We start from the raw sequence: 24,952 nt of genomic DNA on the forward strand, positions 1-24,952 counted from the left end.
CTGAGTTTTCACAATCCTTGCTGAATTTTTAAACCACCACAAAGTCCTTTCCATTTTTATTCAGTGTTTGGTATGTTTTGTTTCACATGTTTTCAAAGCAGTCAAAATTTATAGCCGAATAATTACACTCTTTTGGCATATCTGAACCCTTAACAATTTCAATCCACAGATGTACAGAACAGATAAAAGGAAAACTCATACTTTCTGAAAGAAAACATGCAGATAGTCTGCCAAGCTCCTCTCAGAGCAATACGGTACACAGGCAGGCCTGAATAGTAACATGACGCCCATGTTACACAACGTTACGTGTCTTCTTAGTTTTTTGTTCATTTGTAGATTTTTTAATGTGCATCAACAACAGGGGATCAGTAAAACAACAAACAAATAAACAAACAAACAGACAAAAAATAAACATATGAACAAACATACAAATACATAAATCATAAACACACAGACAAACAATATCATAGAACGTTGAATAAATAACATACAAACAAAATGTATACACGTGCATATATATAAATATAAATATATATATATATATATATATATATATATATATATATATATATATATATATATATGCATGTGTGTATACATTTGTTTATTTGTTGGTATGTTTGTGTGTATGTATATAATGTATGTTTGTGTGAGTGTTAGTCAACAGCATATTGAGAAAAGATTGAAATGATTGACTGAACAGCTCATGCAACATATTCAACATGCGATGGCGCGGCAGTACCACTATTCCTATGGGAAGTATAGCAATAGTGGTACTGCTGTCACATGTTGAATATGTTGCATGAGCTGTTCAGTCAATCATTTCAATCTTTTCTCAATATGCTGTTGTCTCTAACACTCACACACATACATTATATACATACACACACACACAAACAAATAATCAAACAAATGTATAAACACATACACACACACACACACACACACACATATATATTATATTTATATGCATGTGTGTATACATTTGTTTATTTGTTTGTATGTTTTTATTTATTCAACGTATGATATTGTATATTTATCTATTTGTTTATGTTTGTGATTTTTTATTTATTTATGTATTTGTATGTTTGCTCGTGTGTTTGTTTAAGTTTTGTCTGTTTGTTTATTTATTTGTTTGTTTGTTTGTTTGTTTTCCTGGCTCCCCTGTGCATCAACAGTATGGTGTCACGCACGGTCCATGTGAGATTCCAGGTAATTCTGATAGAAACAATCAGACTTACAAAATCTTCCTCGTCTATCAAAAAATTAGTCTAGGATAATATGCTTCCCTCCTTCGCGCTCGCTTCACAGAGCTACAAAAGTCTGTAGCTCTTCTTCAATATTCCATCTATATGTACTGACCTAGGGGGTCTTTGTGATATTGCACGATAAATTTGCTGAGGCGGCAAAGCCAAGGGACGATGGCTTCTCTCGGCAAGTACGTTCGCGCTTCACGATGTATTCGTATGCTAAGACACGGTCCCTCCACTGTGGAGGGACCGTGGCTAAGACAGGTAACTACTAGTTGCCAGAAAATTCAGCCAATAAGCTTCGCTGGTTCTCATCGTTCACTCTCTATCGACACTCGTATCGAGAAAGACGGCGCCCATATAGACGTAACATTCAAAAGCGGATTGCCGTACGACATTCCCCATGAATATGACGCTACATGTAAGTAGGAACACGGTAGGAGCTTTCGCATGGGGTTGTATGTTTGCCTGGGTGCGTTTGACGGCAAAATAGTCCAACCCACAACCCCAGGCAAAACGTCCAGCTACAGCACTTCTGCAGCTATTAACTGAGAATTCACAGCTCACTAAATTCTCCGGCGATGACCTAGTTTTCAAATTCAATACATGATGTTTTTCCGTGAAGCAGTTTATCTGTAATCAATAATGAAATTTTACACCCATGATGAATGAAGAATATCCCATCTTTTCGGATCTTCAATTTTTCCGTGAAGCAGTTTATCTCTAATGAAATTTTACACCCATGATGAATGAAGAATATCCCATCTTTTCGGATCTTCAATGAACTACATACAAGTTTATCTTGTAAGTGGTACGGTGCCGGTACGCGGTGGCACATGACCTCCTACTACCTCCATGACCTCAGCGAAGAGTGCATATGCAGATTGGGCTTGACCTTGTATGAACCTACGAGGACTTTACCCCCAGGAGGCGCTGTGATTAGAGTCCTAGTCCAGTTCCCTTACCCATTTCTAAGTGCTGGCTGCCCTACTGACGAAAATAGGGTCAGGTATCAAATGTTTCAGTCAGTATTTTGACTTCCTATGTGATCAGCACATCTGTACAGTGGCACGCACAGAAATTGGATGTTGAAACATCAAATTTTGAAGTTGTTTGCACGGCTTCACTCTTAATCTCCAACTCAGTTCTTTTATGATGGCATTTAGATTAGTTCTGAGATGATGATTATCATCTAAAATTTTTTTTCTCAGACGTGACCTTGTGACCATGGTGACCTTTGCATGTAGGGCAATGACTAAAAACACCAACGTAAAGTTGGCGTCATCCTCATCCTCATCCTCAGCCTCAGAGGTCACGCGAAAATGAGGATGAGGATGACGCTACAGCGTCAGCTTCACCGGCGTCAGATCCGATTATTCCCGAATGCGTCTGATGGAATGATAAGTGTAAAAACGACTTTAAAAATGTGCTCCAGGATTCATATCACTGTAAATGTTAATCAAAACACAGTGGGGTATGTATTTCATAATATTTAGTAACCTCTCTTCTTAATATCCGTTTCTCACGATGCAGTTATAACGCAACATTCTTAGCCCTTAATTTCCTTAAAGTTCAAAGGTTGTATGTTTAATACGTTGACTTTTCAGGCCTCAATTCATAGTTATACCAGTTAATTGTTTTATATGTCCTCTGAATAATTAGGGCTTCTATATCGCCTCTCATGGTGGAGAGTTACACACGTATACTTTTTTTGCACCAATTTTTGGAAAATCTTAACGCAAGAGTTGAGAGGATACCAACAAACACATCCATGGATCCATGGACTGAAAATTACGAACATTTCCAAAAAACTAGTCTGTATGAGATATTCTAACGATAAAATATTACCTGCGAACCAGGTTTACGATTCAAAAGAAAGTTGAGAAAGACTGGAGTTGTTATTTTCTTAAGTTTTTGGGCGAATTTTATCATTTATCATCGGGTAGCGCAACTTCGGCAATCTTCAGATATGACGCTGAAGCTGACGCTGAGTAGCGTCATTTTCAGCATCAGCTAGAAAGTTCACCTGAGGCTGAGGATGAGGATGAGGATGACGCCAACTTTACGTTGGTCTAAAAAACATGATTTTTTTTCATTCAATGTTGACATAGGATGCTTGGTTTGGGAAACTATCGAGGTAAAATTACTCCATGGGCATACGAAATCTAAATTCAAAGGTAGCTCAAAGTTCGAAATCAGTTCAATGCAATCACTGCACTCGTACTTTTGACCAATGATAGCCATGATACTTACAATAGCCCATACTTGACCCTATTTTCGTTAGCAGCGTTGCCACCGATACAAATGGGTCAGGGTACCAGACTAATTAAAATCCTTGCGCACAAGGCTGTCCCACAGTCACATGTTTTCTAAAACTCCACTCTGCACCTACGTGCCTCATAGTCATAGACCACTGCCATAGACATGTATACACATGCTTTAGAAGCTGAAGAACCAAGCCAGGAAATGAAATGGCTATAAAAACCATGCCATATCATCTTCCGTGTTCGATTTTACTGTGAAAATTAGCAAGTTCATCTATCATGTAATCATCGATTCATTCCCTATCATTCTCAAAATTCATACCTGATACTTAATCTGCTTCAAAATGCTCATTTTGAGTGATTTACGGCCAAATTTTACAGACACATTGCCAAAACATAAGCGTGAGCAACATTCCAGTCACCTCACACTGAATGTTGGGTACCTCTACTTATATGCGTTAGCCTCACCTACCTATGCAGGGTGACTGGACTGTTGCTCACACATAATGGTTTGGTGAGGTGTCTTTCAAACTCGACCGAAAATCACACGAAAATTCATTTCTGATACTTCATACCTACAAAATGCTCATTAGCATGAGCAACATTCCAGTCACCGGCATGGGTACGCAGTGCCAATGTCAGTTAAGTAGAGGTGCCCTTGAGGTGACTGGAATGGTGAGAACAAGACTGTTGGACTGATTTGTTCTCACACTCTGTATTATCATGTGGGCAAAGCATATCTTTGTTTTACAGATGCTCAGTAGTCCTTTGCCTAAGGAGAGCATATCATTTGATGAATTGGAGGGGGGTCACATGTTGTACAAAATGAACTATAGCAGGCAGACGACACATTTCAAAGTAAACAAGTTCCATGCACTGCCATGTGGATGACAAGTATATGAATATAACACACGATGTCACGTCTTTTTGGACCAATTCATCGCCAAATAATTATTACTTACACAGCAGTGAGAAGCATGAAGGCGCGACATAGGCTTTTTCTTTATTATCGGATAATATCGTCTAAAATTTCTAAGTTAGAGAGTTCCAGGAACATGAGACCAAAGTGATCTAACAGGGATAATATTATCGATTTTATCCGATAAAACAGCGTTTTTAGAATTTTCAACCCATCTGCTTCTAATATTAGACTCTAACTTAGATTTTAGACGATATATCGATTTTATCGGATATTATCCGATAAAACAGCATGTCGGGCATCAGCCCCTTCGTCTAATATTAGACTCTAACTTAGATTTTAGACGATATTATCGATTTTATCGGATATTATCCGATAAAACAGCATGTCAGGCATCTGCCCCTTTGTCTAATATTAGACTCTAACTTAGATTTTAGATGATACTATCGATTTTATCGGATATTATCCGATAAAACAGCATGTCGGGCATCTGTCCCTTGCACACTAGTCTAATATTAGACTCTAACTCAGATTTTAGACGATATTATCGATTTTATCAGATATATTATCCGATAAAACAGCATGTCGGGCATCTGCCCCTTCCCCACTAGTCTATTATTAGACTCTAACTTAGATTTTAGACGATATTATCGATTTTATCGGATATTATCCGATAAAACAGCATGTCGGGCATCTGCCCCTTCCCCACTAGTCTAATATTAGACTCTAACTTAGATTTTAGACAATATTATCGATTTTATCGGATATTATCGGATAAAATCGATAATATCGTCTAAAATTTAAGTTAGAGTCTAATGTTAGACAGGTAGTGAAGTGGCCAATATATTATCCAATAAAAGAGCATGTCTGGCATCTGCCCCTTCCCCACTCGTCTAATATTAGACTCTAACTTAGATTTTAGACGATATTATCGATTTTATCGGATATTATCCGATAAAACAGCATGTCGGGCATCTGCCCCTTCGTCTAATATTAGACTCTAACTTAGATTTTAGACGATATTATCGATTTTATCGGATATTATCTGATAAAACAGCATGTCAGGCATCAGCCCCTTCGTCTAATATTAGACTCTAACTTAGATTTTAGACGATATTATCGATTTTATCGGATATTATCCGATAAATCAGCATGTCGGGCATCTGCCTCTTCCCCACTAGTCTAATATTAGACTCTAACTTAGATTTTAGACGATATTATCGATTTCATCGGATATTATCCGATAAAAGAGCATGTCGGGCATCTGTCCCTTCCCCACTAGTCTATTATTAGACTGTAACTTAGATTTTAGACGATATTATCGATTTATCGGATATTATCCGATAAAACAGCATGTCGGGCATCTGCCTCTTCCCCACTCGTCTAATATTAGACTCTAAATTAGATGTTAGTGTCTAATATTAGACGACTGAGGTATGGCTGATGTCCGACATGCTGTTTTATCGGATATTATCGGATAAAATCGATAATATCGTCTAAAATTTAAGTTAGAGTCTAATGTTAGACAGGTAGTGAAGTGGCCAATATATTATCCAATAAAAGAGCATGTCTGGCATCTGCCCCTTCCCCACTCGTCTAATATTAGACTCTAACTTAGATTTTAGACGATATTATCGATTTTATCAGATATTATCCGATAAAACAGCATGTCGGGCATCTGCCTCTTCCCCACTAGTCTAATATTAGACTCTAACTTAGATTTTAGACGATATTATCGATTTTATCGGATATTATCCGATAAAACAGCATGTCGGGCATCTGCCCCTTCCCCACTAGTCTATTATTAGACTGTAACTTAGATTTTAGACGATATTATCGATTTTATCGGATATTATCAGCATGTCGGGCATCTGCCCCTTCCCCACTCGTCTAATATTAGACTCTAACTTCGATAACTTAGATAATATTATCCGATAATGCCTATAGTGCCAATGTCGCGGTATCCTCGTGAGAAGAACACTGTCATAAGTTCAAATTTGTTTCGTACGGCGGTCACAATGTGGGTGAAAGCAAACTATATTTTACAAGGAGAGATGAATGCCGTTGATGCCAATGGTGAGGTGACTGGAATGGTGAGAACAAGACTGTTGGACTGATTTGTTCTCACACTCTGTATTATCATGTGGGCAAAGCATATCTTGTTTTACAGATGCTCAGTAGTCCTTTGCCTAAGGAGAGCATATCATTTGATGAATTGGAGGGGGGTCACATGTTGTACAAAATGAACTATAGCAGGCAGACGACACATTTCAAAGTAAACAAGTTCCATGCACTGCCATGTGGATGACAAGTATATGAATATAACACACGATGTCACGTCTTTTTGGACCAATTCATCGCCAAATAATTATTACTTACACAGCAGTGAGAAGCATGAAGGCGCGACATAGGCTTTTTCTTTATTATCGGATAATATCGTCTAAAATTTCTAAGTTAGAGAGTTCCAGGAACATGAGACCAAGTGATCTAACAGGGATAATATTATCGATTTTATCCGATAAAACAGCGTTTTTAGAATTTTCAACCCATCTGCTTCTAATATTAGACTCTAACTTAGATTTTAGACGATATTATCGATTTTATCGGATATTATCCGATAAAACAGCATGTCGGGCATCAGCCCCTTCGTCTAATATTAGACTCTAACTTAGATTTTAGACGATATTATCGATTTTATCGGATATTATCTGATAAAACAGCATGTCAGGCATCAGCCCCTTTGTCTAATATTAGACTCTAACTTAGATTTTAGACGATACTATCGATTTTATCGGATATTTTCCGATAAAACAGCATGTCGGGCATCTGTCCCTTGCACACTAGTCTAATATTAGACTCTAACTCAGATTTTAGACCATATTATCGATTTTATCAGATATATTATCCGACAAAACAGCATGTTGGGCATCTGCCCCTTCCCCACTAGTCTATTATTAGACTCTAACTTAGATTTTAGACGATATTATCGATTTTATCGGATATTATCCGATAAAACAGCATGTCGGGCATCTGCCTCTTCCCCACTCGTCTAATATTAGACTCTAACTTAGATGTTAGTGTCTAATATTAGACGAGTGAGGTATGGCTGATGTCCGACATGCTGTTTTATCGGATATTATCGGATAAAATCGATAATATCGTCTAAAATCTAAGTTAGAGTCTAATGTTAGACAGGTAGTGAAGTGGCCAATATATTATCCAATAAAAGAGCATGTCTGGCATCTGCCCCTTCCCCACTCGTCTAATATTAGACTCTAACTTAGATTTTAGACGATATTATCGATTTTATCGGATATTATCCGATAAAACAGCATGTCGGGCATCTGCCCCTTCGTCTAATATTAGACTCTAACTTAGATTTTAGACGATATTATCGATTTTATCGGATATTATCCGATAAAACAGCATGTCGGGCATCTGCCCCTTTGTCTAATATTAGACTCTAACTTAGATTTTAGACGATACTATCGATTTTATCGGATATTTTCCGATAAAACAGCATGTCGGGCATCTGCCTCTTCCCCACTAGTCTAACATTAGACTCTAACTTAGATTTTAGATGATATTATCGATTTTATCGATTATCACATCCGACAAAACAGCATGTCGGGCATCTGTCCCTTCCCCACTAGTCTATTATTAGACTGTAACTTAGATTTTAGACGATATTATCGATTTTATCGGATATTATCCGATAAAACAGCATGTCGGGCATCTGCCTCTTCCCCACTCGTCTAATATTAGACTCTAAATTAGATGTTAGTGTCTAATATTAGACGAGTGAGGTATGGCTGATGTCCGACATGCTGTTTTATCGGATATTATCGGATAAAATCGATAATATCGTCTAAAATTTAAGTTAGAGTCTAATGTTAGACAGGTAGTGAAGTGGCCAATATATTATCCAATAAAAGAGCATGTCTGGCATCTGCCCCTTCCCCACTCCTCTAATATTACACTCTAACTTAGATTTTAGACGATATTATCGATTTTATCGGATATTATCCGATAAATCAGCATGTCGGGCATCTGCCTCTTCCCCACTAGTCTAATATTAGACTCTAACTTAGATTTTAGACGATATTATCGATTTTATCGGATATTATCCGATAAAACAGCATGTCGGGCATCTGCCCCTTCCCCACTAGTCTATTATTAGACTGTAACTTAGATTTTAGACGATATTATCGATTTTATCGGATATTATTCGATAAAACAGCATGTCGGGCATCTGCCCCTTCCCCACTCGTCTAATATTAGACTCTAACTTAGATAACTTAGATAATATTATCCGATAATGCCTATAGTGCCAATGTCGCGGTATCCTCGTGAGAAGAACACTGTCATAAGTTCAAATTTGTTTCGTACGGCGGTCACAATGTGGGTGAAAGCAAACTATATTTTACAAGGAGAGATGAATGTCATTGATGCCAATGGTGTTTTCTACATCAAAATGCATAACTACAATGTTCACAAAGAACTGAAGGGATATGAGAATATTAATCCCACACATCATTGGGCTGAGATGGAATGTCTTACTCTCATTTGGGTGTGAGAGAGAAATTCACCACCGAGTGTGAGACATTCAATTTCAGTTCATGAGGATGTAGGATTCTTGCTATTACTGTCAGTACTTTCCACTCTAGGCCATGATCCAAGCTTTATTGAAACTACAGTAATACTAGTCAACGAGATCTACATGCTCACAGCAGTAGTGTTCCCCTAAGGTTTTGAATTGGTGCGCAACTTAGGCTTTGGTATCCAAAGGGCACAGTGACCACAGAGGCAGCTATGTTGCGCGTCTTCTGTATATATGCTAATTTATCAACTTATGTAAATCTGGTCATGTCACAACATACTGTGAACTTGTATGTGTACCCTGTGTTGGTAACAACTGCACCACCACTGAGTGCTAAAACTCAAAACACAGAAGTAAAATTGGGACTGAGATCACACATTTCACCCCAAGTTTTGATGTTTATCATTGTCCAACTAATACTGATTGAAATAACTGGAACTAAAGTTGCACAAAACATGAAATTCCACTGCAAGGGCAGTCAGGGACACTGAGCAAATGGCACCCATATATAACAGCCTTAGCGGGAACACTGATCAACAGTATGTATTCCATGAAGACAACTTTCAAAGGCTACCATATGCTAAGAAGTTCTATTCAGTTTTGATAACGCTGTTTATTGTTGTCTCTTTTCTTTTATGAATCTAGGGAAACCATATCTTTGGTGTTTACAGAAAGTCTTCCATTCAGTTCGAGCTGCCCTCATGAGAGATCGTCTGTTTGCTGACCATATTATAGATAACAAAAATGGACTTTACGTATTAGGCTGCCAAAACGAGATCAGCAATGCCTTCTATGATGTCCTGGATAAAAATCCCACTGCGCCGGCTGTCATAAGCATTTTCCTGACTGATATTGGAACGACGTCGGAAGGGGTCAAGCATGAACTCCGTAGTTTGAACAACAATGAACTACTGAGCAGTGCATATTTGAAAGTTGTCACCGTTGACCTGGAAACTAGGAAACCAAAACCGCACTCTGAACAGTTCATCAAGAAATTCACACCTTACATCACAGGAACAGGTACAGCACTGATGAAAGCGCTCAAGTATCCAGGGAAGAGTTACAAATACACCGCAACTGTTTTGCCAAGTGATATCGACTTCTACAGTCATGTCTCTTACCTTTCATTCTTGAAATATTGCTCCAACTGTGCATCAACAGCTTTCAAGGCCGTAGATATGAAGAACTTCACTGGTGACTTTGAACCTTACAAAGTTAAGAAGGTATCCAGTTTGTATTTGGGGGAGGCAAAGCTACACGATAAACTGGATGTGGACATGTGGGAAGATGAGGAACGGAGAGACACACTGAACTTTATCATCTCTAAAGCTGGGGCAAATATATTTCATTGCATAGTACAGCTGTATGTATAATAATGATCATTTGACCTTGCCAGTCGTGATATTGTCATGATTTTCAAACATAAGTTCAATTCAGACTCAGAAATGCTGCAATTTTTACATACTGGGTACCTCATGTAATCTACAAGTTGGAGGTTGTATGTTTATTTGAAGTAAGCGTTTTAAATTTTTGTTCAAACTTTCGTGAGGAAACTTTGGCCATCTTTCATATTGAAGAACAATCACAGGTCTAGAATATCAAAATTGTACCTAAATACTGCCAATATTTGACTTTGAACATGGCAGCTACACTCTTTGTTGACTCTTTGAGAGAAAACTGATTTTTGATTCACATAAAAATACGTTTGTGAAACATTCATTTGTTCCGCAGGTTGCAAAATATGCCACCATAGGTAGCAGTCCAGCAAAATATTGTAAAAAAAATTTGTTTTTAGTCGTATTCCACTGTAAAGTAACAAGTGTAACCTTTCAATTTTTCATCATTTCATTCTGTGAAGCAAATACCCTTTCTTATTCTTTGCTGTAGATTAATTTTGAATACAGAATATGAGCATTGCATGCAAGCACAATATTCACAGTCTTATTATGCATTGTTATTGTTTACTGGTGAATTCTAGTCCAGATCAGAAAGCAATGGTATATCAGGTATTATTATAGTCTACCATCGAGAACAATAGAATTTTGCATGCGCCAAAAAAGCCATACGGAACGCCTGTTCTGTAACACGTACGGTTTCCAGGCACCCCATCTCCTGCAGCTGTTATCTGTGCATTCACTGTTGAATGGTTTCAAGGGACTCATTGGACGAGTGCCAGAACATGTCTCTCAAGCGCTCTGTACGTACGTGTGTAGTGCACACACTAGATAGAAGTTGCAGAAGCGTGTCCGAGATAACGTTCCACACTTGTACCGGAAGACAAATTGTTGAAATTGCACAAAAACGGTCAGTAATCTGACAATTTGATGTCCAATCAGGAATGTAAGATGTATAAATAATAAGGTTATCACGAAAACACCACAAACATGCAATCGGACATATGTGCCGCCGTCCATCGCCCTCTGCTTCGCATCGGGCGATACACTGCGCCAATGTCCTTTGCGGTATTTTCGTAATAGCCTCATAGTATCCAACATGTTTGCCCAGGGACGATAGGATGAAGAATGGACATCAGTACGCTTTATTCTTCCTTTCAGTAAACGATCTTTCAAATATAACACACATGTGCTACCAATTGGGCTCCTCTCAACTTTTCACAAGACTTAATTGCAACAAGTAGGTTCTTTGCCACACACGGCTGCTAATCTGCACACATAAGCATTGCCTAAGTTTAGACTGATGTGCTAAGTGAAAGTATTGGGGATAAAAATCAATCTCTCACCATCTTGCAAAATGAACAAATAGCAAGGCCATGTGTGACATTCATCATGTAGTAGACAAATATGTTTGAGTTCATGATAAATTCATCGCCAGTATTTCATGAAAAACAAAAAAGCAAACAATGGTGGTTTGTCATTTGTTTAAGAACTATGTTTGCAACGTAGTCAGAGTTTTTTGCCAAGATTGAGGAGGATGGGTAAATGGTCTGGGAATCTTGTCAACATTTCTGTACATTTGAATTGACATATCAAATGGAATCCCTTAAAATTTACTTATGGTACTGGCCTTAACAAAACAATGATATTGATTGACGTACTGTATAATCCCCCATCTGAAAGTGAGATTTTCAATTTAATGAAGAAGATGTTATGTTCATGTTGTTGAATTTTCCATTGTAGTTTCTTGTAATGGCAACAGCATGCATCTTTTGAAGTAATTTTTTTTTTGCTTTGATCTCGTGAGAAAATGCTTTTTATGCATGTAATCCTTGCCAGAATTATAGAAGTTTGTGTGGAACCATTAGCAATATGGGAACTAAACATGCTGTTTTAATTTTCAATAAATTGAGGAGTTGCAATAACATCGTCAGGTGTGACTATCCTCTTGTGGTAATATCAGTTGATCACAAAGAAATCAACTCTGCAAAAGTTGAATCATTGTGTGGAAGGAGGTCAGACGTAGTCAAAAAAACATCACAAGATCCATTCAAACAATGTTTGCAGCTGCTGCGTTCTGGACAGTTGGCGGGATGTGTGTTGTTGTTTTGACTAAATGTGTCATCCTTCAAAACGATATTTCAACTTTGCAGAGTTGATTTCTTTGTGATTGACAATATACAGATCATCTTTGTTGCCAGATGATAATTACACTTGACAATGTTGGCAACTCCTCAAGTTGGACAGAATGTCTAGTTCCGGTATAGGCAACGTTTCAACACAAACCACTGTATTGTCAGTTGGATGAAGTTGACTATGTTCGTAAGAAAGCAGACATTTCATTGTTATCAGAAAATGTGTATAATAAAAAAATGTATCATACAGCAAATATTTGGCTGCTTCTATTCTATCCATGATAGTGGCAAAGTTGTGAAGAGATAACCCATTCTCACCTACAATTGTCACAGTGCTGGAATTTCTCAAATATTTCTTTGTCTAATGATTTTGCATAGGTTGCCAGTGTAAATTCAGAAACGATACTCTATTTCATACATAACTTTATACTTGTCGATGCATGCACGCACACTTTAGTGTTATTTGCAAATTATTTTATATAAGTATAATCTATAGGGAGCCCTTTTGATCAGTCAGTGTCTCCTGTCTGTATGTCTGTTGCTATGTATATATGTACTAAAATCTGTGTGTGTGTGTGACTGTCCAACGCAAAACTTCATAACCGCTGCATGTATGAATGAAGGAGTGAATAATAATAATAATAATATGTACATGGTTTACATATCGTCAGTGATAACTTCATTCAGATATGTCAAAGCATGCAGTTTTTATATATGTTTTTGCAATTTGAAAAGTTCTCATAGTTTTTAAGTGAATTGGTTTATTTTTTGCACTTCACAAAAGTACATTTGCAAGAAGGGAAATTCTGATTGTCATGATATACAACTGGGAAGGATATACATGTCAGTTTGCTTTCCTAATTGACCCGTACATCAGATATAAACAGCATCATATGCCATCTTGTTATGGAGTAACAGACTGTTTTCAAATTACTCAGTGTTTAATGGTTCAAATGAGACCATATTGACAGGAACAGGTATGTGACTCACAAATTTTAACAGTTCTTTTCTGATCTACAACTTTAGGTGGTTCATTTAAAAGCTCTTGGAGTAAGAGAAATGTTCACCATCTTAGTTTTCGAAAATTGCAAACTTTATTTTTCCCTATAGAGTTCATACATGTACATTATGAATTTTAATGTATATAATGTTACGTAATTTGTTTCCCCAGTACCAAACTTTGCCCAGAATGGTTGAATTGAGGAAAGTTTGAGCAAAAATTTAAGTCTTTCACCTAGCACACCTCTCATTGAAAATGAAAAAAAAAATATGCATCACTACGTCACATCACATGGGAAGCAGTAACAGTAGTGGACCATGCATAAATTAGTTTACCCAATCAGTAAATGGTTGATAAGGGCTATTCTTCAGAGAGCTAGGTAGTCCTATACATGAAGCTGAACAGAGCAATGGAAAATGTCTTCTCCAGCTTTGCTGATGATAAAGTTTAGTTTGTCTGACTGCTTACCATCTTCCCAAATGTCAATGTCTAGTTCATCGTTTACATTTGCCTCCGATAGATATAACAAAGATACACTCTTGACTTTGTATTGTGTGAAGCTGCCTGTGAATTTCTTCATTGCGTTGCATTGGAAAGCGACAGTAGCACAGTCGGAGCAGTAACGCAGAAATGACAGATATGAGAGGTGATCTTGATTGTCAATGTCACTCGGCAGAACTGTCGTTTTGTACCTGAAACAGCTTTCATTTTCCACGTGTGCTTTCATGAGAGAAGTCTCTGGTTCTTGCACAAGGGGCAAATATTTATTGATGTACCAATCTGGATGTGCCTGAGGTCGACGAGTTTTCTCATCCACACAAACTACTTTCACAGCCAGGGTGCCCAGTAGTTCATTACTTTCTAAGGTGCGAAGTTCATGACCATACCCCATGGATGTTCTTCCAATGGCGTTTAAGAAGCATCTAATCATAACAGGAGTTTGGGGACTGTCCGCAGCCAAGTTGTAAAGTTTTGTGGATACGTGATTTACGCCTCCAAGCAAGAAAAGTAAGGTGTTTGTCTCTTCTTGCAGTCTGGTGATGTCACCCAATCTGCCGTCAGTGAGCCATAAGTGGAAGCGGACACTCTGGAATGCCTTCAGATGGCTCCATAAATTTGGTTTCTCTGAAATGAATAAAAGAATGAAACTAGACATGAAATGTTTGATGGAAAGACACCTGTTGTGGGTTTAGCGAAAAGAAAATCAATAGAAGAGTTAATTCTCTTACTCGGAAAAACTGTAATTAGTAATGTTAGCGAAAAAGGTGGAAAACATTGAATACTTTCATATGAAATGGTTGACAAATCAGATGGAGGGAATCTAGTTGGCGAATGGACTTTCCAATCCACTTTGACTTTGGCCACTCTATGGCATCTTCTGAGACATTGATACCAATGTCTAAGTCAATTTAAAACTATCAGAAATAGAAATTCCTGGAATAGAAAATATTACATGATTAAAAACACAGATTATTTTACTAACAGAGTAAAGTTTTGAGTGTAACGGTACTTATAACAATAGTGTTTAACAAGCATTCCTTTGCTTGGATGATTGAATTCCAACAGGTAACGTAAATGGACAGGCCTTGCTAGTATTATAATTGTGCAAGCAACTCTCTAATCTTCTGTGTCAATTTCTGACACAAAGTAAGAAAACTCTCTTACAAACTAATATTGATTGACTTCACTTACCAAAGCAATGTCACTCTGACTTGTGATGTTTTGAACATAATAAACTAACCATACATACAACTGAACACTAATTCTTTACCGGTAAAAGTTTGTGACTCTTCATGTTTATTTCATTACATCATCATTGCTCAATATGAATCTTGGGCTTGCATCTTATCTTAACAAATCCAAATCAGATTACCAAAAGGGAGCTATGATCTCATTCTATGTAACATGTGTTATCTGTGGAGGTTTTGACTTGCATAATCAAAGTATAGTGTTCTGATACATGTATGAGATCATTTCTTGTATGATAATTTCCCTGAGGATCTAAAAAACCAATTTGAAAAAAATTCAAAAAAGCTTTAACCCTTTGAGCTATGTAATTTTCCCCCAAAATATCAGGGTGACATTTTACCAATTTTTATGAATTTTTCTGTAATTTTTGCCATGATTTTTGACCAATGGCACATCAATTTTCATGGACTATACTTTTTGACCAAAATTTTTTGAAAAATTTGAAAAAAAATTGTCTAGACCTGAAAGAAATTATTGCCGTTATTTTGTATAAATGTGACAAAAATCGACTTTGGCACTCAAGGGTTAATTACTTTTTCAGCATAATTTACATTAGCCTGACTAAGGTCATTTATACAGAGACGTACATCAAATTACAATGCCTTTTCAGAAGATGTATACTGTCTCTGAATTTATGTTAACAGGTATTGTGATCAGCTTAAATGTGTCATTGATAGTTGAGCTGTGAAATGCAAGAGCTTTTTGAGTATTGCTGACACTTTCAATATTATCTCACTAGAAGTCACCATGTTTCCTTATGACCCACTTGATCTCATTAGTATTCACTACTGCAACCATAAATTATATGTATGGTAAGCTTGGGAAAAAAGTCTACTGTACCAAAATATCAGGAATGTTGAGCATCAACAACAACAAAATGTGTTACGTTTTATCTCCTTAATTCTGTAATGAAGATACTTTCTTCATAGGAAGAGATTTATTTGCAATATTTGTATAATGCACGTACAACATGCAAATCTACGTATATATCTCTGGTTACTACAGGCAAATGTGCGTTAGGGTATTGCACGCCTTGAAATTTAAAGACAAAGTTTTGCTGAAACTTTTCATAAGGAAACTTAGAACCATTTCCTTTCAAAATTAAGAATAAAATCAGGGGTCACCTTGCCAAATTTGGTACCAGAGAAACAGAATTTCCATTGTTAACCAACATTTTAATTCAAAATGGGTGCAATCCCTGTGTTAACTCTATGAGAAAAAGTAAATTTTCAGTTTTCATGAAAATAAGCTCGTGAAAACTTTACTCCTCCTTGAGCTTCAAATTGGGCCCCATAAGTGGTGGATCATAAAAGTATTGTCAAAGTCTGAGTCTAAATACCTATCCAAGGTTGTATTCTACCTTAACTACAGTATGCTATTTGGCATACTGTATTTTTTTCACCTGTAGAACTGTACAAGACTGTGGAATACATCCACCCCATCTTTGCTAATTACAAAGTTTAGTGTGTCAGATTTTTTCTCGTCTTCCCAAACGTCTACGTCCAGTTCATCATGGAGATTTGCCTCCTTTAAATACAATGTTGACATTCTTTTCACTCTGTGACGCACAAATTCACCAGTGAAGTTCTTCAAAGCTCTCTGTTGAAAAGCTATAGCCGCACAATCTGAACAGTAACGTACGTAGTGGAGATACGAGACGTGATTCTGAATATCAATGTCACTTGGCAACACTTTAAGTTTGTAAGTAAAACAGCTTCCTTGATTTCGGAGTTCTTTCATGATAACAGTTCCTGGTCCTTGCGCAAGAGGACTATATTTCTCCCTGTACCATTTTGGCAGTGGTGTCGGTCGACGTGCTACTTTGTCCACGAACACAACCTTCATATCCAGACTACACAACACGTCCTTGTTGTCAAGAGTACATAGGCTATGATGGAATCCAACTGATGTTTTTCCGACTCCATTCAAGCATATTGTCATGACAACTGGCTCTTGGCTTTTGCACTTTACAACGTCATACAGTTTCTCATTCATGTGATTGTTGACACCGATTAAGAAACGTAAAGTTTTCTCTTCGTCTCTGAGTCGCTTTAACTCTGCCAATCGCCCATCTTTGACAGACAAGTGCATGCGAAGAGAATGGAAGATTCTTTGTAGGCCCAACAAATTTGGTTTCACTGAAACGGAATACGGAAAGGAGTTACCATGGTGAGACTTTACTAAGGGGTGGAAACACAAAAGTGATCTTTTGCTGCTTGTATGATATGTCTATGACAACCTGATACTGTAACAATTATCATTGTCTCACCAAGTGTACTTGCTGATGATTTTTTTGACATTCACCCTTTGTCACCACATTTTGATTCAACCTTTTGTCTTCTATGGCATAGACGCACCAATATTCATGGCGTGAGGGGATTCAAGGGTCAAGAAAACATGCTCATCTCCTGTAGGAGTCAATCCACACCACACGGCTTTTACTTTTTCAGTCATGGAGGAAGCACCTCCATGACCTGACTAAGACTCAGCCTATGTTTGTGTAACGTTGTGAGCTTGGCCCTTTTTTCCACACATGTAAGACTGACACCCCAGTGGAGGTTTAGAGGTCACCGAAGTGCCCCTAAACAGCTGAATTTATCAGTCTGCCACTGATAGAGGCCAAAGTGCACTCCAAGTGTAACAATGCCTTACACTGTACATGTAGGTCTGGCATGACTGAGCCTCATTCACATTATTAGACATAAACGTTAATTTGAAGTTGAATATACACATTTAATGGCTCAAAATTAATGATGCCCATGGTCTTGCATCAAAAACTCAACCAGTTCCTGATTATGGACCTTCCATTTTGAAGGTCAGAAGTCCAATCTGAACCACCACAAAATTTTTCTCGTAACAACCTTGTTTATTGATGATTGTATTCGTACTTTGCAGCAGACCTACTTTGTAGTTGACCTGTCTGTCTGTCTGTCTGTGGAAAGATTAATGGCTAGCAAAGTTGATTTGACTATACTCCTATCTGTCACTCATTTAGTGTGATACTATAAAACTCACTTTCACGGATACCCATACAGCATAGTATATCAAGCAGGTGCCCAGGGACCGGGCTCCATGAAAATGTCATGAGGATGGGATACATGTAGTTTGCCACATACTGGTATATGACATTTTGCATCACTGGTGGCCATTGCCAATGGATACAAGATTTGATAAGAGCAATCCTAATAAATTATGCTAATGAGTAAAAGTTTAGGCGAAGTCTGTCATATTTGACTAGGAGAAGGATTGTGCCAAAATTGTTTTGACATTAAAAATTGTGTGGTTGAAGTTTGGTTAAGTTGAGCTTCAAAAGAAAGTAAAGCCATTAAGTTTGGAGGGAAATGCAAAGTTTCAGTCTCTGTGCTTGCACCGTAAACGTGACAGACAAGGTGCAGGCATTGATTTGTCTGATAACACTGTGTCATCAATTATCAACAGACAATAGGCAGGACAGTACTGTGCCCTAAATAATGAACATAGTGGAAAATTCTTGAAGAATCAAATGATTTATCAACTATGGTCAAAGCACAATGACCAAAACCAAATTATGTACTCGTCAACATATTGGTGTTAAGATTTAAACAGGAATTTACCCTATAATAGCCAGATTATCGTAAATCTATGCAAATGTAAAAAAGCCAGGCTACTGATTAGACATGCCATGTTTGGTTACAGAATCCCATAATTTTGCCATGTTTCAGGCATTCATTGTCATTGAATCTTATATATGATGTCTGTGAATATATAGCGACTTAATTGAGTCCAAACTAAACTGAAATATGTTCAGTTTTTTTGTCAGAGAATGCATGTTTCAAAATGTGTTTCCTGTACGACCATTTAACCCCTCTTTGCATATGTCACAGAAGTGCCCATCATGATTACGGTATTCAAATTATTATACGGTCAAAGTGATGCTATGAGAATTCAAAAACTCCTGCCCAGTGTATGCAAATGGCTGTGTCATCAGTAATCCCTCTATTGTGTGCCAACGGTCCTGTAACTTCCCATTTATTAAAGCTCTGTTAAAAGTGCTCTTCATCACACTCCCAGGGACGATATACCAAGTAGTGAATGTGCACATCATCAATGAAATAAAGACTGACTGGAGATTCCTATATCTACCAGGTCTGATTGGATGAACTCATGGAAATTAAGTTGCTTGGTCCACAGCATTATAGAATGCAGGCTGAGGCAGAAGGACAAGGCAACCTAATATATGACCCCAAATGGGCCATATAGAAAATTTGATAACACGCAGTTTGACACTGATGGTGAGTAACCTTTATCAACCTTTTGATTGTATCAATAAACTTACATGAAAGTTGCATATAATATAGGAGTGACCACAAAATTTTCAGTTTAGTCTACACTGTTTGGACCACCAGGTTAAAAATTTGATTTCAAGGACTGAACTGTCTTTGGTTATGTTGGTCTTAAACTATGAATATATACCAGTATAATTGGCTCTGTTTTTCATCCATGATTCCATGAATAATTGTAAATGAAGACATAAACCATAGTTTGTTTTATTCAATTGCAACCTATCCCCACCTCTTGATGTGGTTCCATGGCCTACACCTTTCTCTGACAATACCCTTTCCCATGTACACAAAATTGCCGGGAAAAGTTGTGAGCTACAGAACTGCAGCAAACCACAGCCATGTCAGTCACTTCATAAAAGGACGGGTCTCTCCATAGACACACTTGTAAGCGACAGTGCACAGCTGCAGCTGTGGGACTTAAAACAATGGACACGTCGTACCTACAAACCTACAATGTTGGCAATAAATATTACTGGCTGTAGTGGTTAGAGGCATAGATTAAGCTACAATGTGCACAAAGACATCTTGCCATGTAAGTAACAGTGTATATCATGAGAGCTCCGCTGTTGGTTACAGACTTTCAAAATTTTCTGATCTTTTCTTATCCACCAATTGTGAGGAATGTAGCTCTTGGAATACGAAAAATTTTCATCTAATAGTTTTGCAAAAATTGAAAATTTATTTATTTTTCCCTATATAGTTAACACAGGAATTGTGGCCATTTACATCCATGGTAGATGTAAACTTATTTCTCAAGACCCAACTTTGCACGGCACCCCTGATTTTTATTCTTGACTTGGTAAGAAAATGGGTTGGAAGTGCCATTGTGGAGTTTAAATTTTTTCAATTTTCAGGCGCATACTACCTTCCATGCACTGATTCAGGCTGCAGAACAGCTTTGCATAGCAGGAATGTACGTACATGTTTAATTCTAGCTCTGCATGGCAGGGCTGTGTGTTACCGGCGTTATACGGCCTCCCACCAGGCCGTATAACGCCGGTAACGCACAGCCCTGCCATGCAGAGCTTGTTTAATACCAGCTACGGAAGTGTACATGTAACTGGTAACAACCTAACATTCATCCCTGCTAACGTTAACGCTATGCAGAGCTAGCTGCTGAGTAGCTGTAATACAGTAGAGTTTTTTTTCGGGTTCGGCTTTTTCTTCGGCAAAACCACGAGGTACATCATATATATGTACTAAGTCCCCCGTGGTAGGATTGTGGTGTATAGTGTACTGCTGGGTACTGCAGGTTGTGGGAACGCAGGCCGAGTCGCTAATTACATGGCGCTACCAACTATAACTGCAGAGCAGCGTGAATGCATTTGTACCACAAGCTGCAGTGCTATAGCTGGAGGTTTTGCCTCGGTATTTGGGTCGGACGTCCGACCCAAATACCCAGGTAAGCTACAGTACTGCGGCCCATCCAGCCTCAACGGCCGGCTATTGAGGTATATTCACAGTCGCTCGAGAGCTATTCAGCTCTGGGACTATTCGCCCCATAGACGAGTATACAGAAGCGACATACCCCAAGTCAGGAAACAGAATGGCTATAAAAACCGCGCCATGTAACATTCCGTGTCCGATTTCACTGTGAAAATTAGCAAGTTCATCTATCATACAACCGTCGATCGTTCCCTATCATTCTAAAAGTTCATACCTGATACTGTATCTGATTCAAAAACGCTTGTTTCGTGTGATTTTCGGCCGAATTCGACGGACACCTCGCCAAAACCTGGGGGTGAGCAACATTCCGGTCACCTCTTGGGTACCTCCACTTTACTGACGTTGGCGCCGCCTACCCATGAGGGATGACTGGAATGTTGCTCACGCTTATGTTTTGGCCAGGTGTCTCTCGAACTCGGCCGAAAATCACAGGAAATGAGCATTTTGTAAGCAAATGAAGTATCAGGTATGAATTTTCGTGTGATTTTCGGCCCAGTTCAGAAGACACGTCGCCAAAACATGAGGCATGAACAACCTTCCAGTCACCCCTCATGGGTACGCGGTGCTAACGTCCACTGTAAGGTGACCGGAATGTTGCTCACGCTTATGTTTTAGCGACGTGTCCGTCGAATTCGGCCGAAAATCACACGAAACGAGCGTTTGTGAAGCAAATCAAGTACTAGGTATGAATTTTGAGAATGATAGGGAACGGTCGACGGTTACATGATAGATGAACTTGCTACTTTTCACGGTAAAATCGAACGTCGAAGATTACATGGTGGCACAATCCCTATACGAAATAGCCATTTCATTTCCTGACTTGGGGTATTTATCATATACCTACATTCACGTGCCTGTGTAAAGCTATGGAGAAAGCGCCCTCAGATCCGTGCATTTTTTTTACGTATCACGCCCCGGCCCGGTGCCCAAATATGGGCAATCGCGTGCATTTCTGAACTATTTCGATTCTGGTTACTACGCGCGTTGCTATCTGCAAACGTTCCATTCGTACACAAAGCCAGCGTGAGATTAGGAAAACGTCTGCTCGCTCAGATCGTAGTTGCGCGTGGCGACAGTGGGGCCGTGCAGGTGACATCGGCTTTTATTTCTAAATTCTAGTGAAATCCTGTGTATACTAAGTGCGTGCCTGTTCAGTAAAAATTACCAGAAACTGACAACACGCTTTTGTCCTCCATACACCTCGATTTCAGCCTTGATCTCTGTTGGTCACATACAGTACGGATGTTGCTTTGCGCGTTCTAGAATTCTCCAGTAAACAAATGACGTCATTATGTATGTCAATCCGCGACGGGAAGCGGTCATCGTATTTCTGAAAAACTTACACAAATGGCGATGAATCTTTGATATCGCACGCATTTTGGGCAGATCGTCCATGTAGCCGACACGAACACGAAGTGTCTGTTACCGGCTACCAAAAAGTATGAAAAATAGTAAAGAGTGAGCTACAAAATCACTATAAGTTTTAGGTTGAAGGTAGAATAAGTCTGTGCCTTTGTATAAAATACTATAAAAATAGTAGAAAGTGAGCAACCAGCTGAAAGTTAGTCGAGGAGACCTTTACCGCATATCATTTGCATCTCATTGTCGGCTACATGGACTGTGTGCCCATATTTGTCTCCTAAACAATGTTGAATATTATGTAAACTACATATTTACCATTTCATAAGGTATATGATAAAACCTTTACGGCCCTGATACGGCTTTTGCGGCCCTTGGTCGTACGGCGTATGGGCCCTCGCACGCTCGGGCCCTTCCGCCGTACGACCTCGGGCCGCAAAAGCCGTATCAGGGCCGTAAAGATTATTCTCGCTTCTGTATACTCGTCTATGGGGCGAATAGTCCCAGAGCTGAATAGCTCTCGAGCGACTGTGGTATATTGTACCCACTGGCACTTACTGGCATCATCGTATTCGTGCATAATGTCAAAAGGCAATCCACTTTTGAAGATAACGCTTGCTTGCGCTCCCCCTCTTTCGATGCGTGTTTCGACTGACAGAAGACGACTGGTAGCCTTGAGAGCTTCTGTAAAAAAGTTTTTGTGCCGTGACATGCAGTTGACCCACAGCGTAGCCGCCATATTGCCAGATAATCGACTCCCTAACTCAATGATAATTTGAACGGTCTGCTTCGAGTTCGAAAAGAGCTGGCGGAGACTCCCATATAAGTAAGAGAGCATTCGATTTTTAACGGGGGTGGGGGGAGTCAGTGGAAATCAGGGCGGGATTTGACTTTTACGAAACCGGTTTGTTTGGGTTTTTTTTTGGGGGGGGGGTCAAATTTTACAATCAATGATTGGAAGGGGGGGGGGTCAAATTTTACAGGTTTGTATGGGAGTTATGTAAAAAAAATTTGACTTTGGAATTTCACTGAAAATGTTGCTTGGTCCTCCATACATAATCAATGAGTAGTCTATTAGAAGCTATGAATAATTCCTTTTAAATACAAAACTAGCTAAATCTGTGTATTTATAGACTCTTGATTATTGATATTAATGTACTTGATCAGACTAGGGTAGTTACCGGTGCGTGTGTGGACGTGGGCAAGAACTTTGATTTTGGAATTTCACCGAAATGTTCATTCACTATACATGTTGGTCTATGAAGAAACCATGAATAATTTTTTTCTAATACAAAACTAGCTAAATCTGTGTATTCATGTACGCTTGATTATTGATATTTATGTACTTGATCAGACTGGGGTAGTTACCGGTGCATGTGTGAGCAAGAAATTTGATTTTGGAATTTCACCAAGATGTTGATTCACTTTACATGTTGGTCTATGAAGAAACTATGAATATTTTTTTCAATCCCCACAAAACTAGGTAAATCTGTGTATTCATGTACTCTTGATTATGGATATTAGTGTACTTGATCAGACTAGGGTGATTACAAGTTCATGTGTGTGCAAGAAATTTGATTTAGGAATTTCACCAAAGATGTTTATTCTCTATACATTGAGGTATGTGAGGAAACTTTGAGTATATTTTTACAATACAAAACTAGCTATTAAAATCTGTGCTTTAAAAAAGCTTGACAATTGATATAAATTTACGTGACAAGAATATTATATTTGAAAGAGCAGATCTGAAAAACCAATATGATATTGGAATTTCACCCAGTGATTATTTGTAAAGTTCAAAAAGGATTCTTTGAAAGTTCAAAGGTCAAATGGGATATTATAAGTCAATTAAGATATTATTGATATGCGCTGTGACATCTGGGGGAGGGTCGCTGTTTTTGAGCATGAAAATTTGGGTGGGTAGCTCTTTTTCTTGCAAAAAATTTTGACGGGCCTAATTTTTCAGCCAAGGGCCATAGGGTGCGAAGGGTTAATGAATCAAACCTGATGATTTTGTGGATTTTTTTTTTTGGGGGGGGGGGGTCACATTTTACAATTGATAAATTGGGGGGGGGTGTCAAATTTTAGAAATTTGATTTGGAGGGGGTTGCTTTTTACATTTCATTTGTTGCTCAAGTTTCACCGACCCCCCTCCCTGTAAAAAACGAATGCTCCCTAAGCTAAATGGGATCAGAATACGGCCAAAATTAGCTTAATATCTATATTTGACTTTCATGTCATATTGATTATACCCCTATTTGCTTATTCGGTCATTATTATATTGGCTTTTGTTTATAATTTTCCCTATAATTCACTACTCAATTTTTATTTAGGCTGCGTTCACAAAAATCAGTGGGAGGGGGGTTCGAATATTTTCGGGGTAGTACTGGGAGGGGGGACTTGAAAGTTTTGCTCTGCCTATTTGGGGACCCGAAAATTTTTGGGTTCCCCTTTTTAACGATTCCAAGTTGTGGTATGTTAGTCAATAAAAATTTAATCAAATTTAGTATTTGG

The 24,952-nt window shown here is 38.4% G+C and overlaps 2 protein-coding genes across 3 annotated transcripts; one reads left to right on the forward strand and one right to left on the reverse strand.

Moving 5' to 3' along the window:
- Positions 1 to 1,373: 1,373 nt before the first annotated feature.
- On the forward strand, positions 1,374 to 12,816 carry LOC139133655 (uncharacterized). The gene is made up of 2 exons (XM_070700407.1): positions 1,374 to 1,671; positions 9,679 to 12,816. The coding sequence occupies exons 1-2, from the start codon at positions 1,422 to 1,424 to the stop codon at positions 10,404 to 10,406; spliced, it is 978 nt and encodes a 325-aa protein (XP_070556508.1). The 5' UTR covers positions 1,374 to 1,421; the 3' UTR covers positions 10,407 to 12,816.
- Positions 12,817 to 13,309: 493 nt separating this feature from the next.
- LOC139133663 (uncharacterized) lies at positions 13,310 to 23,179 on the reverse strand. Of its 2 annotated transcripts, XM_070700414.1 has the most exons (3): positions 22,997 to 23,179; positions 16,714 to 17,449; positions 13,310 to 14,687 (listed from the first exon to the last, which is right to left on the reverse strand). In XM_070700414.1, the coding sequence occupies exons 1-3, from the start codon at positions 23,175 to 23,177 to the stop codon at positions 14,621 to 14,623; spliced, it is 984 nt and encodes a 327-aa protein (XP_070556515.1). In that variant the 5' UTR covers positions 23,178 to 23,179; the 3' UTR covers positions 13,310 to 14,620. The 2 variants fall into 2 exon arrangements, with proteins under 2 accessions (XP_070556515.1, XP_070556516.1); XM_070700415.1 differs by lacking the exon at positions 16,714 to 17,449 and having other exon boundaries at positions 13,311 to 14,687.
- Positions 23,180 to 24,952: the final 1,773 nt, after the last annotated feature.

The sequence above is a fragment of the Ptychodera flava genome, chromosome 5 (genome assembly GCF_041260155.1).
Source record: "Ptychodera flava strain L36383 chromosome 5, AS_Pfla_20210202, whole genome shotgun sequence".
NCBI lineage: Eukaryota > Metazoa > Hemichordata > Enteropneusta > Ptychoderidae > Ptychodera > Ptychodera flava.

Bases quoted from the DNA above. Each gene is read 5' to 3' on its own strand.
- LOC139133655 (XM_070700407.1), top strand. From the start codon at position 1,422: ATGGCTTCTCTCGGCAAGTACGTTCGCGCTTCACGATGTATTCGTATG. The intron at 1,672-9,678 runs GTAAGTAGGAAC...TTATGAATCTAG, and splicing joins CCATGAATATGACGCTACAT to GGAAACCATATCTTTGGTGT.
- LOC139133663 (XM_070700414.1), bottom strand. From the start codon at position 23,177: ATGGCGGCTACGCTGTGGGTCAACTGCATGTCACGGCACAAAAACTTT. The intron at 17,450-22,996 runs GTAAGTGCCAGT...ATTCCGTTTCAG, and splicing joins GCACGAATACGATGATGCCA to TGAAACCAAATTTGTTGGGC. The intron at 14,688-16,713 runs GTGAAAAAAATA...TATTCATTTCAG, and splicing joins AGTCTTGTACAGTTCTACAG to AGAAACCAAATTTATGGAGC.